The 20,229-nt window shown below is 34.1% G+C and overlaps 1 protein-coding gene across 18 annotated transcripts in view; it reads left to right on the top strand.

Moving 5' to 3' along the window:
* LOC117103432 (multiple C2 and transmembrane domain-containing protein 1-like) overlaps positions 1-20,229 on the top strand; it is an 85,936-nt gene that overhangs the window by 8,357 nt on the left and 57,350 nt on the right. For 5 of the 18 annotated variants that reach the window (XM_033243974.1, XM_033243978.1, XM_033243977.1 and 2 more), the window contains exon 1: positions 10,197-10,548. The exons of 1 other annotated variant lie outside the window; for it this stretch is intronic. In XM_033243974.1, coding sequence (XP_033099865.1) covers positions 10,465-10,548 — 84 coding nt within the window. In that variant the 5' untranslated portion in view covers positions 10,197-10,464. Of the gene's footprint in view, positions 1-8,216; positions 8,470-10,194; positions 10,549-17,915; positions 18,075-20,229 lie in introns of those variants that run through there. 12 more of the 18 variants (XM_033243986.1, XM_033243981.1, XM_033243984.1 and 9 more) reach the window with 7 other exon arrangements.

The raw sequence follows: 20,229 nt of genomic DNA, 5'->3' as shown, positions 1-20,229 counted from the left end.
AATGCACAAGTGAAACTGGCATCTGACTTTTCTATCCTACAAAACAAAAAAAAAAAGGGAAAAAAATGTATGAGAGACGAAAATGGTGTGTGTTTAGTCTTTACTTGAAAATATTAAGAGATCTGTCACCGTATGATTTCAACGGCAAGTTGGAATATGCTCGACTACATTTGCTTGATCACTTGTTAATAAGGTGGTCAGAAATCTATGATGGAGTCTGACCATGTACTGTAATGCTTTGTAAGTGCCCTATCATGGGCGCAGATCATGGTGGGGGGGGGGGAAATAGGGGACATGTCTCGCTCCCCCCTCCACATATTTTTAAGTGGGGGTTGGCCCTCCCACCTTTCGGCCGCAATGTGATTTCACATCAAAATGATGCCTGAAAATTGTTGATGAACTGAATGAACTGCATAAAGTTTGAAACGTTGAATCATGGCCTCCCTCTCTTTATTCGGAGTAACGTTCATTTTATGTTATTTGAATTGCATAAATGACCCAGGTTTTAACGAAGGAGCCCTGTACAGCCAGAATACATCTACTTATAGCAAGACCTATACAGGACTTGTGCATGCCTTTATTATAATTTGAGAAGTATGAAAAAAAAAAAGCGTGTAAAGATAAGATTTGTTTTCGGCACATGAAGCAGGTAAATTAAAGTAAGTACATCAAAGAAAATTAAGTTTTATTTTCTATGGTGCATCACAGGGATGAATTAGATCTCTATGATTGCCGAAAATCCCTAATAAAAGATCTGTTGGCACTTCATTTTGACCATAATGGTAATGTGATGATGATGAATTTTACTATAAGAGTGTCATTTCCGGCCAGCTACAGGTATATATGAATTCGTAGAGTGTGATTTTGCAACATAGGAATAGGATTTAATCAGTCCAGTGTGAGCTGTCCTTGAATGAGAATTAATCAGTTTGAAGACTCTTCCATTTCATTAGAAGGTGATAGTATATAGCATAGGAATGCATTTAAAAGATGCTGTAATGACACTAGGCCTAGATAATTATAATTTACATTTAATTAACAACATATGAATAATTAATATTCCTAAATAGACTGGCTACAGTGGAACATCAAGAAACGGTACAGATTGTATTGTTAACCACCTCTGTTCAGCAATGATGCGTACGTCTGTCGACGGCAATGAACAGTTGTACATACATACCGAATGTTTTACATAGCTTTACACCCGTATTAAATTTATATTGATCGACAAAAGACTTTCAATAAATGTTCACAATATATTATTTAATAAGAATGTAAAAGATGAATATGAAATACGTACAGAAAAGTACTTAAATCTAAGTATATGCAAAACAACTTCAAAACAACTTCAAGACTAGCTTCGCTAACTGTGGTAAAAAGCTATGCCACATTATCAGGCTTGGTGCGCTGTGTTGAATCTCCCTCAATATGGGAATTAGTATTTTGACGGACGTTTTTTTAAAACAATGGGGATGAGTTTTATATGAAAAGCTAAACCGTCATTCACAGATTCTTTTTTACAGCTTCAAGAACCGTAATGGCAATTTGAAGCCAACTGAAGCTGTAAAAATGCCCCAAAAATATGTATAGTGCATTTTGAAAAAGTGAAAAATGACCGATTGTTTTTGTAAAGAATGAAATTATAACAAACATATTACCAATCAGAAAAGAATTTTCATAGAAATCCATCAAGAATTGACAGAGATATGACTGTAAAAATATAAAAATGACCGGTTTCAGAGCTAAACTCGGTGCGAATTACAGTGTAAATCGCTTATCAGCTGAATGTTGTGCTATTAAAACGAAAATGTTGTACCACAAATTCATGTGTATTTACCCAAATTTTCGCACTTCAGCCTCCAACCATGGTGGAGATGAGAGGGGTATGGACTCGCAGATTTAAGTAAGTAAATTAAAGTACATCAAAGACGATTTTTAAAGTTTATTTTCAATGATACACCACACAGATTATTTAGATCTATGATTACCGAAAATCGCTGATAAAGATCATGTGAAATTTTTGGTGCTTCATTTTGACTATAAGTGGTGTGAGGAATTTTACTATATAAGAGTGTCGATCATTTCAGGTCATCTAGCCCCAACCACAGTGCTCCTCCCATTGCAATACATTTACTCCTAAAGCTACCATACCAATGTTCTCACTATGTTTCTTTTCTTTATACATATATTTTTGTCTCAAACTAAAGAGTTTAGTCTATTTATGCAGCTTTTGAGCACTTTGTGTAAAGACGCAATATCACATTTGTGACCATGATTTACAATTGAAAAATACTCTTTCCTTTGAAATACAGGCCTCTTATTGCTGTTCATACATAATAACATATTAATGTTCTTATTTGAATTTATTAATGAAACTCCTTTCTGTGACTTAAAAAATTGATGATCTCTCTTTTACAATTGATAATTGCTGTGAGCTATCACGTTTTCACTGTTCCACCATAATCGATCAATATCTGCAATCGTCTGCATTTGGCTATGTCTTATCGCATTGACTACTGTAAAAGCAGGAAATTTTGCGCACATTAAACTTTCGAATTTTGCGAATGGTCCAGATTCACAAAAGTTTTATGTTGCGAATAATTTTAGGTCACATTTTCTATGTTTGAAGTACTGTAAGTATTGCGAGTGCAAAAGATCGGTAGTATTATCTGAGTGTCGATTCAGTTTCAGAAATGAGATTTTGGTCATCATAAATCACTGAATTACACCAGAAATAAATTTTAACTTTTTTAAAGATGATAAAGAACAATAAACAGCAAGAATTGTTGGTATTTCAATGCCTAAACTCACTGACGACGATGCAATGCAGATCTAGGGCCTAGGCCTAAATGGGGAATTTCCACAAATTAAAACATGTTTGTGAAGAGTTAACAACTTCAGCATTTTAAAAATCTTAATTATTTTGGTGGATTTTATTAAATATGTATAAACTTATAATGTATTTCCATTATTGAATCGATATTCTGACCTTAAAGTCCGGTGTTGAACTCGTAAAATTCTTCTAACCTACTCTATACTGATCAGGGATGTTCTGGTCATCACTGCATGTGATTGCACATGTGTAACTAACTGCGAGGTGTAGGCAGGCCCGTAGCCAGGTCATTTCAAGTGGGGGTTCTCTGGGCGTGGGGTCCTTGGGGCCTGCCTTAACACATTTATTATTATAAAACAAAAAAAAAAGCTATTCTTCTTCTTCTACCTCTTCCTATTCTTCTTCTTCTACTAGTTCTTCTTAACTCTCATTTTGTACACTGAAAATAATAGTACTATTTTACTACATGGCTAAAAAAAGCACAAAATATTGTCATTACTACTGACAGTGCCATCATTAAATTAAGTCAGAGCCAAAAATATAGCATCATATTTAATACGTCATCTGACATCATGAGAACCTACACTTTAATTACAATTATTAAATAACGTCCGTGCACGTTTACAAACGCCATTGATTAGAATGAAAATAGACGCGCTGAATTTGGTTTTTTTTTTTTTTATGAAAGATAGAATTTATCGAACATTTATCTATAAAAACAAGATTAATATTGTAGAAATTGTATTTCTAAAGATGCAAATAATAATTTCGAATTTAGGCCTAGTATTATAACAAATTTTGTTATAATACTAGGCCTAAATTCTAAATTATTATTTTAAGACTTTATCACATAATACATACTGATTAATAATAGCTGAAATTTGATGCACATTTCAGAATTAATAATCGTTTTTAGTATATCTTACTGAATATTTATTGTCTACTAAATGAAATTTGAATTATATGCATCTTTAGAAATACAATTTCTACAATATTAATCTTGTTTTTATAGATAAATGTTCGATAAATTCTATCTTTCATAAAAAAAAAAAACCAAATTCAGCGCGTCTATTTTCATTCTAATCAATGGCGTTTGTAAACGTGCACGGACGTCATCGTCGAATCCCAGGACTTTCGATGGTAAAGCTGTTCTGCCTGCTAGGTCCCAGGCCAACCAATAATAATTAACAAAATATATAGGCCTATATTAAAAAATCTTTTTTCAATATAGGCCTATGGTGCATCCCGTACATGCACTTTTACAACAAAAGCCTATGCCTAGTACCTGTAGTACGTCCTACTGTACTTAAGCCTATACTAGTTTGTTGTCGTCGGGGTATAATTCTGTCTCTAAATGAACGAGGAGCGAACCTGCAAGTCAACATCTAGGCTAGGCTAATTGATTTTGTAATCAATAACCCACCTTAAAGGACTATCTGTCGTTTCCTTCTTTGCAACAGCGGACGAAAAAATTCAGTTATTCTATGACGTTTCATGATTCTTTATCACTAAAAATTAACAAACACTTGTTTTGCACGCACTCCGTTCTGTAGTGTGTGTCTGCTGTTGAAAACAAACTTCCTAATTTTTTGACTGGCTATGATGACTGAGATGGACCATGTTGAATAATTAATATTTTGTTTGGGATGGAAAAAAGGAGAGTCAATTTCCCCAAAATGGTCCTTCAGCACATAGTTAAGTGTGCACTATGGACAGTATGGCTATGGAATTTACTAACCACACAATCCACAATCAGGTGATTAAGTCGCAAAACTTTATCTGCATTTGGTGGATTAAGTCGCAAAACTTTAGCTTCGTTTGGTGGCACCATTTACTCTAGGTAGACGGCGACCGGTTTCGTTACCGGTTGGTACATTTCTTACAAACATTCAGCCAAAGGCAAGTGAAAGTTGAGGGTTTTTATCGATGTTTGCCATCCTTATGTGCGCCATCGTAAAGTCATGGTTTGCTGGAGTTGCGTTCAATTTAAATCTCCGAACTTCTGAAGCTGAGATATTCTATGAATAGGCTTGTATCGCAGGCTACAATTTAAAAACGGGTGACCAAATAATGAATTAGGTGCTAAATTTTGATTTAATGCTGGGTAAGACATTCCGTCCGAGTGGGACTCATTCAAAAATTCGAGGGGGTTTGCTAGAAAACAGGGGGTTCGCTAGAAAAGGGGGGTTCGCCCGAACCATAAAAACCCCCCCTGGCTACAGGCCTGCTAGGCCTATACTAAGAAGAAACTAAGAACTAATAATAATAATAATAAAAATAATAATATACTAAGAAGCAACTAGTTTACAATACCATGACATAACTGTGATATTTGAATCAAGTATTAAAAGAAAATAACTTGTTAATAAAATACGTTTTAATAAACATTGTTCATGGTAGGATGCTTGAATACCATACAAAATTTAGGGAATATCGTATGAGTGAGTATTCTGTATATTTCCTCTCTTTGTTATAATTATGTGTGTCTGGGATAGCCAGCTAAGTCCTAGAGCAGCTGAGGTAGGCAGGCTTATGCAGGGGCGGCGCCAGCATGGGAGCGGGGGGCTTAATCCCCTATCGGGCTTGTCAAGGCCCCCCCCCCTCCAATCAGCCAAAGCTCGACCAAAAAAGAAAATTAAAATAAGCCTAGTTTTCCCATCCCAGCCATTTCCGGCCATCTAAAAGTCCCAATTAAAAAAAAAAATCTTGTTTTGGGAGGAGGGGACACCCCCTCCCATACCCACTCTGGCTCGGGTTTTCGGCCCTCGGATAACGCTGCACGCTATAGTTACACCCATAAATACATAGCCCCCAGTCGGACATCTTAGCCCCATCCCCCTCCCCCCATAAATTATATCCTAGAGCCGCCACTGGGCCTAAGCCTAAAACTCACAATACGATATTTTCAGCTATTGTATTGTATTCCTCTCATGAAATTTAGGCCATTTGTGATTTGTGAAAGTTAAATGTTGCGAAAACAGCCGAAATTATCAATTCGCAAAAGATTTGTGCTGCGAAAGTTTCTGGTTTGACAGTATCTATTTTATATTTTCTTTAATTTTTTCAAAAAATTATTTTGTGTCTCATTTTTGTCATACCTACCAAGCCTCATGCTTATGGCGTGAGAATCATGCCTCAGCTCCTCTTCTCATGCTCCACCCGCTCAACAATCTGTTTCTCACGCCGGTCGTGGATGAGGCCAAAAGAAGAAAAAAAAAAACACTCGGGGGGCTATCTCAATAGAAAATCGATGATCAGGATAGGCCTATGTAAAGTGGCAAGCCTGGTATAGTAATTTTGTAATACCTCATTCAAATCCCAAGAGGAGTGAGAAAAACAAAACTGCCTTTCGCCCAAATTTAGATCCAAAGGGAACATTGTCAAGTATTCTGACCATCAAATTGGCACAGGAGGTGCCAGCTCATGCATTTGAGCTACCTTAAGATGTATCAAAATCTGCAAAAAAGGCCACCTGGGCTTATAACAAAGCCCACTCATCAACTTCACAGGAGTAAGGTTAACTCTTTCCCATTGCTTAAAAATTTCATTTATTCCTGAAGATGAAATAATAAATGTTGAAATATTGAATCAAAACACAATATCATGTGTCTCATTTCTTGGAGTTTGCTCTTAAGAATTCTGCAAGTAAAATTGTATTATACTGTAGGTATGCACCAAATTGCACAATAGAACCCAAAAATGAAAATATGTTCTATTGTGGGAGGGGCCCTCCCACACCCAACCTCCCTCCTGCCTTATTTTTGCAGATCCAATGGCACCTTCCCCCTCTCCCTCCACTTGTTTTGATGGTCAAAATCACAATTGCTGAAATTACTCCAAAATGGCAGTCACATCCATTTTCCCCATGTGCTTTAATCCTGAATTTGGTACTGCAGTACAGATAGGGTACACTTTTTTTTTTTTTTTTAATAAGAACACATTTTAGAAGAACACTGAAGCTGAAATCTCTTAAAAATTAAAAACAAAATAAGAACAAATTAAGGCTGAGATAAAATGTCAAATGAGGTTTTTATTTTTTTTTAAATAGAAAACCAACTATCTATCTTTACCTTATTTGCAGTAGGTGTTACTATGTAATTGCGATCGGGACTGTAAAATAATATTTTTTTATGTTTTAAAATAAGAACAAAATAAGAACATTTTGAGCCTGAAATTGGCCAAAAAATAAGAATACTGAGACTGGGCAAAATTTTAATGGTTCTTATAAATAAAAAACAAAATGTGTACTCATTTTAAGTCATTAAAGCCTACAATTTATCTCTATCATTTTTTGCAAGAGTGCAATTATAATAGAATTTCTGAACTGGCATAATGAATTATACTTATCCTCATTGTATAGTCTCTACTCTTGATTGAATCACCCACCTTGTCAAATAACTGATTGGTTTTAGTTTAGCAGCTTTTGGCTGATTCTACCCATAGCACTTTTTTAGTTAACTAGGTCTAGACTGTCAAATTTTATTTGGCAAAAACTGTTGTATGCCCATATATAGTCATGATGTGCCTATATATGTTGATGATGTGGTGTCATCATGACCAAATTCAAACATGTTGCATGTTTTTGTCAAATAATATTTGATAGTCTGGACAGGGCTTTGTAGACAACCCGTTTCCTATGATTACAACATAGCAAACATAATGCCCAGGGTACCTGATAGAGATTGCGCTTCAAACCTACCAGAAAAAAAAAATAACACTCAGGATTCATGTTCTGCAGTTCATCTAAATTAATGAAAACGGTTACTCTTTAATTCACATTCTGGTTTGCTTGCCTCGGTTGTGTCAATTTTATCCCAGCTCCTGATGTGTCATAGAACTGTTTATTTCTGAAATGTTGGCAGTAGTTTAAAGTATGATTTAAACTTATTAAACTTGATAATAACCTATCAAAATGTATGATTTTTTTATTGGGTTTTTTTTTTTTTTTTTTTTTTTTTTAGCATTTGCCGCCTTCTGGGATCGGGTTCCAAGTTCTACCAGTTGTGTCTCAACTATCTTGATTGCACTTGCACCCACCTCCGTTCCTAGTGTAACCTTGAACTTATTTGCTTTGAGTAGAAGTCCTAATTAATGTTAATGAGCAAATAAAGGAAAATAAAGGACGAAGTCAAAACATCACTAATTAGATGTGACAAGTGCATTCTGTTGAAATGAATTTTATGTTTGCATAGCAAAACACACTGTCATTCATGCCTTAACTTAGCATATTCAATGCAATTATCACTCATGTCATTAGTCAATCCAAGTTTTCAAATTGACAATAATAGTAGTTGCCGTCTTGGAACCACACAAATGCGTGGCGCAGTTGTAACTAATTCAATTTTACAGTTAAAATAATACACTTATTCTCATGTTTTCACTCTGAGAGGAAGAGCTACTAACACTTGCGAGGCTACTGTAAATTATTTTTAGAAATCAAATATACTGCTTATGAGATTACAGTCATTGACAGAAACCACTTCACTGAAATGCCGCTTAGAAATTATAGTACAGTAGGCCAATTTGTCTCGTACATTTGAAAATTTGTTTTCCATGACTGTGATGTTCGTTGTGAAGGAATGTTTTCTGGGATTGTTGGTGAGGTTGATAATTTTATAGGATGCTGTCTGCCTTTGGTGAGTAAGTGTATTATTATTGAGATTTGTGTAATGTAGGCTTGGCCATCTCATTTTGTACAGTAACGATACCTGCACTGTGGGAAGATACGTGCAGAAGCATAATTTAGTCATTCAGCTAGCCTCATAATTAATGCACGTTGGATTATTTCAGAATTTCAAAATACAAATAGAAAATTTTGATACTACTGTAAGTAATTTAGATGAATTCTAGAATATTTATTAGATATTTGACATTTTTTATTTCTTTCCTTGTCATATTTAATTGAAAATGTTTATTTTTATTTAATTTTTTCTGGGGAGTAGGGAGGGGATATAATAGTGCTTGATATGATTTCCCTTACTTATGTAGTCTGTTGGAGAATGCAGTGTTATCTTCCTCATCTTCCAAGTCTTCGAATAATTATATTCATGGCCATATCCAGGATTGCCACTTGAGAAAGGTGGGGGAAAGGTGCAGGAAATTTCAAAATTATACTAGATTCCCCATGTGCAGTCATGGGGACAAGGCCGCTTGAACCACAGCTTTAATTTTTCATTACTATTGCAAATTAGGCCCAAATACAAGTCTATAATGAAAATAACCATTTTTTTGTTCAGTATATTCTCAACTGTCAAAAAATGTGAACCTTTTCTTCCCCCATGTCCTAATACATAACCTGTATTTCATCATCATCATCATCATCTTCATCATTGTCGTCGACAACAACATTATCAACATAGTCATTGTCACCATTACTTGTTGCCACCACCATTTTGTTCATTAACAATAGACCTAAATGTTTATCAAATTATATTGACAGCAACCTTGGTGTTAAACTGAACCATTCAAAATTGTGTGAGTATGTTGTTAATATGTAATATGATAACATTCTACTTATGCTAATTAATTTTATACTTCTGCCATTTGGCTGATATTACTGAATAATGTTTCTTTTTATGTGTGAAAGCAATATGTTATTTGTGTGTGTGTGTGCACAGTGAACAGGCTTGAATGTGTTGTATCTTCTGTGTCTGAATCACTTTTTTTATAAGAACCAGTAAAATTTTGCCCAGGAAAAGTGTTTTTTCTTGCTTTCAGGCTTAAAATGTTCTTATTTTGTTCTTATTTTTATACACTTTTTAAACATAAAATAATATTATTCTATCGTTATATTACTGTACTGTATATAGATATTATTACATAGTCACACCTACTGCAAATAAGTTACAGATAAGATTTGTTGGGTTTTTTTTTTATTAAAAAAAAATAATAATAAAAACCTCATTTGACATTTTATCTTTGCCTCAATTTGTTCTTATTTTGTTCTTAATTTTTAAGCAAATTTAGCCTCAGTGTTCTTATACAATGTGTTATTATATAAAAACAAAATATATTTTAAAAATAGGTGTATTTTAAGAATATATGCTAAAGGCAAGACGGTAATAATAATGTTCGAGCTAAGACCGCCCCCACCATATTGGGCCCCTTAGTTCTCTCAAAGCACATGCTTCTCAAGATATCTATGTACTAAATATTATGAGATAACATTGCTACCATCAGAACAAGTACATACTTACCTGCGTAGCTTTGAACTAGTGTACCAGCAAAATGTATTTCATGATAAATTATTGAGATATGTTTTGGCTATCAATGACCAATCAGAATATAGCTTACATATGCAAGCTGTCAGTAAACAATAAAAAATGCAAATAATGTATTCACTGTTTCCAGATACCAAATCTTTTTTAATATGCTGGTGTAGGTAACTGACATTTAACTAAATTTGCATGTTGAATTGCATTCATTTGTTCTCAATTTAATAAGCCACACAGCTGCTTGGACCTGGAAGTAACACAAGTATTAATTGATATGGCCGACAGTTTAATAGAACCAGGCCTGCTGTTTGCAATGTCTGATTGTGTAAAGAGAATTGTTATGGCGTAATATTTTAAAGTGCTACGCGTCTTTACTTTATCACCGGACATTGTTTTTATTGATTTTGATTTACAATCATGGGATCACGAGAATCAAGTATGGACACCAATGAAGACCAGGATGATCCTAGTCTACTTGACTCATTTTTAGATTTCATCTTGGTAGGTTGAGCAATTGATTGTTTATGTACACAGACTGATTAATACAGTATTTTGTTTGGATGGGATACCACATATGCCAGTTTGCACTGATGTATTCTTTATCACAGATACATATGCTGCTATTAAACGTACAATTATACAATGGAAATACCAATTTGCCTTGTGGATTTCACAGATTTCTTTTCATAGTGTTGCTAATCATGTCTACCACAACTGCCTAACTGGTAGTAGTGGCATATCCAGGAGTTGGAAAAGGAGGGGGCCCAGGGAGGGACTTCCACAGATGGCGGGTCTATACCACTTCATTCCCACAATGATTAGGGCTGAGAACATTTATGATTATAGTGCATCTAGATGCTGGAAATGGCACTCTCAGATTTTAAATTTGAATATAAATTTCTTCTTTCTTCAAATACTTTTTTCGGTTTTCACATTGGCCTGGCTAAAACACTGGCGGTGCACTACCCTAGTAGGCAAACAAATTTGGCGAGTATATCAAAATGCACTGGAAACCAGTATACTGTACTGCTTATATTTATTTTTGTTTTACCAAAAATATGAAAGCTACATTGATGAAATTCACATATGGCATAGTTATATATATTAGGAAGCGACAAAAAAAAAAATAAATAAATAAATAAATTCTAAGAAATTTTTCTAAAATTATTTTCGTCTTATCTCTTGGATGTTACTAACGCCCGTATTCTTAAAACAAACTTTAGTTAAACTTCGAACTAGAACTTCATTTAGTGCTAGTTTCAACTTCAACTTAAATTTGTATTCACAAACAACGTAGTGAAAGTTCTAACTACGACTAAATTAAGTCCTAGTTGTAGTTCTGCAGAAGACGGCTGGCAAACAACAACTATCAAAATAACCAATGAAAAGAGCTAATTTTAAAAGAAGACGAAATGTTAGAGATACTGTAACACGGATGAATATTAAAATGCTGTCTGTCTTACAAAAACATATTTCCTCATAATTCATAATAGACCATCCATTATTCGCCTAATATTCTATAATAATAACTATATTAGTAATTAACATCTAAACTATAGAGAATTTGAACTGTCACTATCGTAGTTGAGGTCTAGCGAGGGCGGCGCCATCATTGTTGTTGTTACGGTGAAGCTATGTGACCACAACGCGAGGGGATTTCATGCAAATTAGGAACTGTTGGACGTGGCTAGCAAAACATGTTAATTTCGCCTTTTGGAAGCTAAACATACTGTCACTTTTCTTGAACACACTGGAGATACTATCACTTTTCTTGAACACGCTCGAGAGATACATCAGGCCTATTTATACAATCGTTCTTATTCATTTCACTTTATCGTAAATTACAAAACGCATGTTTTTAGTGTGGTAGATATTTCAAGCCAGCGATTTAACCTGACCCTAGGCTGACTAAAAAAATCGGCCTGAGGAGGTATAATTTTAGTTGAGGTTGGTGTGATTTAGTCGTAGTTCTAGTCGAACTATGTAACAGGTAGGCTTATGTCAATTCCAGATACTGATACTGCTTAGAGGATTACATACTGTTACTCAGAAATATGGTGTTTATAAATAGGCCCAATTGTTTTATCACCCAAAGGTTTGTCAGTGATATCTCTCCTCAGGCAAAGGAAAGTGGGGTAGGGGAGGTGGACGGTTACATGAGTGTTCCATATCCATTATTTAACATCTTTGACTGAATTATGTTTGGACATAAATGATTTTCTTTCCCATAGTATTTTGATGTTTACTTTTCTAATGCAATACAAAACATAGAGAATGGGTTGGTTCCTTCCTACTTGTTACTTGTTTAGCGCCTTGCTTTTTAGTTACGAAGCGCTGTGAGCGTCTCTCCACAATAGGTCAAAAACATCCCCCCGAGTTTGCATAGAACCTAGCCCAAACAAAGTGTGCTAACCTAACTAATGCAATAGCAGTATAGTGCGGACACTACTGGAAGGATGAATAATGGTGTCCCCTAACAACACTACGTCCTAGTAACACTACATCCAACAACCTTAATCTAAAATATTGTTCTTCAGAACTTTAATTTTTAAATTGTTGGGCATTGCTTTAATTTGGTTTCCCGCTCATTTGCAATAACCAATTGGACAAGGCATCAATAGTGGTATCACAGAACGGAGATGATGGTTGGTATGGCTAGACGGAAATTAATGCGATTGAGAATGAGTCGTATAAGATTTTCAGTGATAAATTGTGATGTTGGTGGTGATGATGATAATATTGATGATGATGTTTACATTTGTTATTGGATATAATAATGTTGGTTAGGATTACAATGATGACAGAATTAACTTTGATGTTAAGGATGATGAAAATAATTTTGATTATGATGTTGGTTTGATATGATAATAAATGATCAAAATAATTGATGATAATGATAATAATTATGGAAATGATTCCAGGGGTGATAATGATAATGAGAATAATGAAGAGGTTGATAATAATGTTGATGGAAGTGATATGAGGATGGCTATGGTTATGAGAATGATGGGAATGTTATGATTTAAAACAATCTTTTGTGAAAATGACAATAATGATAATGATTATAAGAATGATGAAAATACTGTATTATGGTTTTAAAACAATATCTTGTGAAAGTGACTGCCGTAATTCTCACAAAATGTATTGGAATTATGGCTTCTCAACACTGACAGTAGCAACAAATGCTTGCATATTTACTTAGTGCCCATCAAACAAATCAATACAAATTATAATAACATAATTTTTATGGCTCTGAGGTACAGTATACAGACTCACAGAAAAAAAATACTTCCAATAATGTTATGAAAAAAATGCATAAAAGTAATTATATCAATAATTCATCATGCCCAAAAAGACTAAAATAAGTATAATGTTTGTGCAAATTGGATATGACTAAGATTTCTTAATAGAAAATCAGAAATATTTTTACATAATGATGTTTTAATGGTAGTGATTTTCTAACTTGAATTGTATTTTAATGGACGTAGAAACAGTAGCAACATCGCCATGGAAATGTCATTTGCAGGAGGTTTAAACCTCTGTCATAAAGTCCAAGCCTACTTGCCCTCAAATCAATGTACCAAAAACAAATTATATTTGAATTTTTCATAATACATTATACTCTACAAAATTAAAGGATACAGGTTAATATTTATATAACGTGAAGTAAGTGGTTTAATACAGAAAACGTTACCGTTTCTCCTATTCATCCACTATACTTCCAATATCAAATTTTTTTCCCATTTTCCAGGCATCTTTTTTGCCCGCCTGTATTTCATCTTGTTGGGCCACCAGACCATAGAGCAGTCATATTGCTAAATGTCTTTCAATGTAGAGGACTTTCTCTTTACAAAAGCACGTATAAAAATTCTAGAAATAACAGCTTAGATGGTCTCAATTTCTAATTGTATACATAGTCCAGGAAAAATGCAAATTTTATAACAGGTTTTTAGTTGCAAATGTACTCATAAAGTTGTGGATAATCTATTTTCGGCAATAGAGAGAGAATAAATATTTTGAAACTTAAAAATGTAAATTAAAGATGTAAAAAATCATACAAAATAGTCATTTTAATGACATGCTTTGCTATTGGCTGCTTACCCTCTCACCCATCTCTAAATAATTTTGAGATAGAAATAATAAATAAAAATAATTATCATCTATATACTGTATATACCAGAATAAATTGTCTTTAAAGGCACTCCAGTATATCCGAAAGGCTTTTCAGTTTTCCTAGAGCAGATGGGTGTTTATAGTTGTTTGAATGTGTATTGTAAAGCTGCATTCTTGAATAGGTTGGTAAAAAAAAAAATCAATATGCATGAATGACATGCATAGGCATGAATGAGGGATAAAATAGAATAAATTTTATCATGAATCATTATTATAGCTTCATCATTATTTGGTCAGAATTATGATTAACAAAGAGTTTGAAGTAATCTTAAGAAATATTATATATCACATAGATTCCAGACATCTGATTGGTTAAAAAGCTGGTAATAACTTTAACCATCACTCCTATGACATAGGTTTAAATGATACTAGGAGCATACTAGGATAAAAGGAGGATTTCTAGTTCTTTTGTGCATCATGAATTAGAAACTGGGAGTAGCCTAGATTAGGCAAAAACATTCAGTACTCAAAATGCTAAACAAAACAAGGGGTAAATAGTCATAGCTTCTCTTAATTATGCAATCGAGAAGAGTATCTAGAAATGTATTTTATTATTTATTCTGTATCATGTGTTACCATATTATTATATTTCCTTTCTTCTATATCACAATACCACTACCACATTACCACATTATTTATTATCATGTGTGTATTACAGAGATCCCAAGTCTCCCGAAAATCGTGGGTTTCTCCCGATTTTTTAGGCCGTCTCCCGCCCTCCCGATTTTTATTAATATCTCCCGAAAATTTCCACAATGTCATAGAGCAATGAAACAAAAATAGATGTGTATAAGAGACAGGTATTATGGTTTTAAAACAATATCTTGTGAAAGTGACTGCCGTAATTCTGTTGTTATTTAAGTTGTTTATCAAAATAACAACTCCAGGGCAAGGCAGGCGTGGTAGAACCGCCTTGTTTATCCTCCATGTTACGATCTTTTGCATCCAGCGCCGACCTCATTCAATGAGATGGCTGTTAGTTGAGTAAATAAATTTCAACAAATTAACGAAATCAGAAATCACATGGGAATGGATGGGGCCCCAAGTTTTCGCCGCGAAGATTTGGAACAGAATCGGTGCATAAAAAATACTTTTTCTTTCAAGTAAGCTTCAGTTCTTTAATAACAGTACTAAAAAAATTATAGTTAATAGAGTTTTGGTACTAAGCAGTCTTCCGAAAAAATGAAGTTTATTTTAATATCGATCCCGAAGTACATGTAGGGCTTAGGCCTAGGCTCTATCTGCATGTACTGTAGTATGTGTGTTGTGTTGGGTGGGCGTCTGTGTGTAGTGGTGGTCGTGACTCTGCGGCCTTAGGCCTAGTTACGCATGTATAGATGGAGCCTAGCGAGGCAGGATTTAATGTTTTTTCATGGCATTATGTACCAGTTATTATAGGCTAGACATAAATATAGAGATCTGCTCAGAGTGCACCAGAGAGCATCTAAGGCCTAAAAATTTCCCCGGCCCTAGGCGGGCCCTCGACCCACGCCTAAATTGTTTCGTTCCTGTGCAAATCTCCATCCACAGCCAAACTCAAACTTGGCATGTATGCAGCCATAGCCTCTAACATGCCAATGAACCAAGCATTTGAATAATTCTATTAGACTTAGAGTATTATTTCAATCTCCTATCAAAAGAGATTGATTTAATTAAAGGTTTGTTATTGACCAAAAATATATAGTCATTGCACAAAATGATAACTATATCAATATAAGTAAATCAATATTTGTCATTTTTAATTTAAAAAAAATGAAAGTAAAGTAAAACTTTATATGAATAAATGATAATTTTCTATGTTTGATAATAAGAACAAAGTTATAACATTTTGAGTCTTAAATCGGCAAAGTTTTACTGGTTCTTATAATTGAAAAGTGTATATTATATGGTAACATATTACACTTTAAAGAATAATAATGATGGTATTGTGATAGTATTTAGTTACCAGAAGATAGGAAAAATATAATAATAATTAATATGGTAACACATGATACTAGATAAATGATAAATTTTAACTAGAAAAAAATACATTTCTAAAACCCATGTGATTGCATAATTAAGGGAACCTGTGATCATTTATCACTTGTTTTATTTTGCATTTTGAGGACATAAACATTCTGTTCTCAAAATGCAAAATAATTTGCTTCGCGGCCTATTTATGATTCCAGGCACCATGCCGCGGCCCAGCAGCCCATCCGCGCCAGGGACCAACATACCAAATCCTGGCAAGAACTTTTGATCATGAAGCCTCCGTGTATATACAATGTTTTAACATCATTATCTGTTCTCTCAGTGATAAAATTTCATATTAAATATTATTTTATTAAATAAATAATAAAGTACTGTACATTTGTGTTCCCCACCCCACAATTGTTGATTTTTTTTTCTACCATGATTCAACCAAACACGGTTCAGCCACACACGTCATAGCTTTCTCCTTCTTTCAAAATCTTTTACGCACACTCTGTTACTCCGCAAATTTGAAAGACTACCTTACTATACAGGTATTATCGAAAGGTCCACTGATTAATCTCAGATAAGATAGTATAGTACATATTCCAAGTATCGAAATGCACATCATTGTGTCGGGATTCAAGACACGATGGCGTGCATTTCAATACTTGGAGTATATGTATTATACTATCTTATACAGGTATTATGTTTAGTAATGAAGTATTCACATGGGCATTCGGTTATCAAGAAATGTGTGGTGTTATTTACTGTAGTGATCTTTCTAGGACAGGTCTTATATTTATTTTTATCTTTAGCTCATGACTCATCCCATCATTCCTCCATAACAGATTTACTCGATCTTACAGGGTTAATACTAGATGATAACATAATGTCTAGCTCCCAAGGGGCATAGACACAAAAACTGCTTATAACTCAAATAGCACCCATCATCTGGCACTTTAGCAGCGGGTGCAAGCGACGCATTTGCTGTAACAATGAAGCGGCTTTATTAAAAACTATTTTCTCCATCATAAAGCATCTCTTTGTTATTTTTTTTTTCAATTTCTAGATGGCTTTGCGGCTTTCCAAAAATGTTTTGCGGCCCAAATTTGGGCTGAGACTAACAACCCAATGTGCACCCCCACCTTACAATGGTATAGTCCATTGTTGGGTGGCTTTAGACAGGGGTGGCTTAAAATTTCCGAAAAAAAACAAAAAAAACAAAAAAAACAAAAGCATCTTTAAATAGGTTATAAGCCAATAGATGGGTAAGATCAGTGATGCATATCTGTTAATAGACAAGGAAATCTTTGCTTTTATATAATTGAAAGCTTATAACACAAACCCTTCAAATATTGAATTGTATTTTGAGTTATTGAGACAAATTAATTAGCTCAACATTACAGATTATGCATTAGGATTGGTGATGCGTTTAAGATGGCTTCCACTCATCTAAACCTGTTGTATACTGTAGGCAAGAATTGATTACATTCATTTCAACCCACTGTACCTTAGGGGTAATGTGACCCGACCTCATGATCTCACCTGCGCTTAGTAATTTAATCCAGCATCCTAAACATTTGAGCGCGTGCAGAATGCACTGGTGCACAGCCTATTCAGTCTGATTGTGCGTACATAATTGTTTTGTTCACCATTGCACACTTAATATGAATTAACAGTGAGTGGTCTAACAGAATGTAAACAATAATCAACACTCATGGCTTGGGCAGTGGTGCTGTACATATATATGGTGTATTGAGAGTGGGTAATGTATAGTAGGACATTGTTAAAACACCATACAACCTTTTCTAGGATACAGTTACTACTTTCAACTGTACTTGAGAAGATAATCATGTGTTAAAGGTGATCTTTGATTGGTAAGCTAGGCTCATCATTTTCAGGTAATAACAATACTTAGAATAACAATAGAAATATGGCTTTTGTATTGCTGGTTATCCAGTCCGTATAATTTAATACAGAATTGATTAATGTAGCATTATTTGTATCAGATATTGTGTTTTGTTATCAAGATGCATATTATAGTAAGTTCAGATTCAAATTTCTTTATTTTATCCTAAAGGAAAGTATAGGTGCAAAAATACATAGCAGAAAAAACTTAAACACAACAATTAAATATTGTGAGTACAAAATCTTGTTGAATTTGTTAGCATCTAATTCCCTATAGGGATATTGGTATTATAATACTAACAGTACAATAAGCAAATTAAATTCATATAAGACGTCTAATATAATCCTGTGTTGTTTTATTTTACACAATTGAATTAAATATTGTGATAATATCATCTTATATTTAGGGATTGGTATTGCTAAACAAATTTGAAGTTCATCTAGTACTTTCAAATTTAGCTTTATCCTGTAGAGACATTTAATACTTTATCCACCTCATCAACCTCATCAAAATCTTCTGATGATCGTTTGTATATATTGATTACTTGTGACAAGAATACTAAAGAGTCCTACTCTCTAGGGTATCATGCTGCTTCACAATATATTATATATGCCTACACTACAGGGAACTAAGCTGTGCACATCATCATTGTGCTGATAGGCAGTGATAGGCCTAGTATGTTAAAATGTCATCTTGAATGCAACTCACAGAATAATATTTCGTTTAATTTCATCTCATTTATTTGTCTCAATATATGAATATCACAAACGATTCAATAAGATAAGGTAACATTTATGTTAAAGCCTGAGACAGGGACACCCCAAAATTGAAATTGAGAAAAAATTAAATTATATTTATATTCAATTTTTATGTTTTTTATATTATATATGCCTACACTACAGGGAACTAAGCTGTGCACATCATCATTGTGCTGATAGGCAGTGATAGGCCTATGTTAAAATGTCATCTTGAATGCAACTCACAGAATAATATTTCGTTTAATTTCATCTCATTTATTTGTCTCAATATATGAATATCACAAACGATTCAATAAGATAAGGTAACATTTATGTTAAAGCCTGAGACAGGGACATCCCAAAATTGAAATTGAGAAAAAATTAAATTATATTCAATTTTTATGTCTGAGAGTACCATCTAGCTACAGTAGAAGTATCATAATCATAAATTTTCTTACCTCGGCCCCAACCATAGTGAGTCTGAGATGGTACTGTATAGACCCTCCATTTGCAATAACTCTCCCTGGGTCCCCATTATTTCAAATTCCTGTATCCTTATCTTGGGCGCTTGTGCCTAAAGAAATGAAAGGAAAATCTGTTGCTTGGTACAGTAAATTACGCATTCTCTGAGGCAGTGGCCCGACATACAATAGGACATTTTTCAGATTTTCTGCTGTTAAAATTTTTTGCTTCTTCGCTGATTTGTTTTCTTATTTATGGTTACTTTGTTGTGACCATCAATATTTATTGTGTTCAAGGTTTCCAGGGCAATTGTAGCTAATATTGACAGTGTTCCGATTAATGTTCTTATGTAGGTGTTCATTGTATTCTTATATTTATTTATATATTTGTATTTACTTATATCCACTCTGGTCTGCCATTGAGGAGTCTGCTGGTAATATTTGTGATATGTCCATAGTTCATTTTCGTTATTTGATGTTATTTGAATCTGTTCAACCATGAAGCCTCTGTGGTCTAATGGTAATGATGCTGCCTTGACAGCGAGAGGTTGCAGGTTCAAATCCCGTCAGAGGCATTTTGTTACACAATTTCTTTATTTTATAGGACAACATTTGTTGAGAGCTATGCTACTCAATGTATTAATGTGTCCTTTATTCAAACAATCATTAGTGGTCGTGGGACTAGTTTGGGCCTTACCTAAGCTGGTCGAACGTTTCGTTTGGGTCTATACCCTAGCTGCACTGATGAGGCCTGGAAGGGTGAAACGGATCCGTCTGCAGATATTGGGATTCCTTCCAGTGGATGCTTAGTTTATTTTGTCATTCTGATCGGATTTTCTCTACTGTTCCGTTTTAATTTTAAATAGTTATTGCATTATGTGGCTGTTTGCTGTTTTATGGGTTTTTCCCATTTGCCTTTAAAAATATATATATATATATATATATATAG

Source organism: Anneissia japonica, unplaced genomic scaffold, assembly GCF_011630105.1.
Source record: "Anneissia japonica isolate Jap-2015-1 unplaced genomic scaffold, ASM1163010v1 scaffold1272_len640109_cov177, whole genome shotgun sequence".
Lineage (NCBI taxonomy): Eukaryota > Metazoa > Echinodermata > Crinoidea > Comatulida > Comatulidae > Anneissia > Anneissia japonica.
The sequence above is the reverse complement of the archived record's forward strand: the minus strand, read 5'-3'. Positions and strand labels throughout refer to the sequence as shown.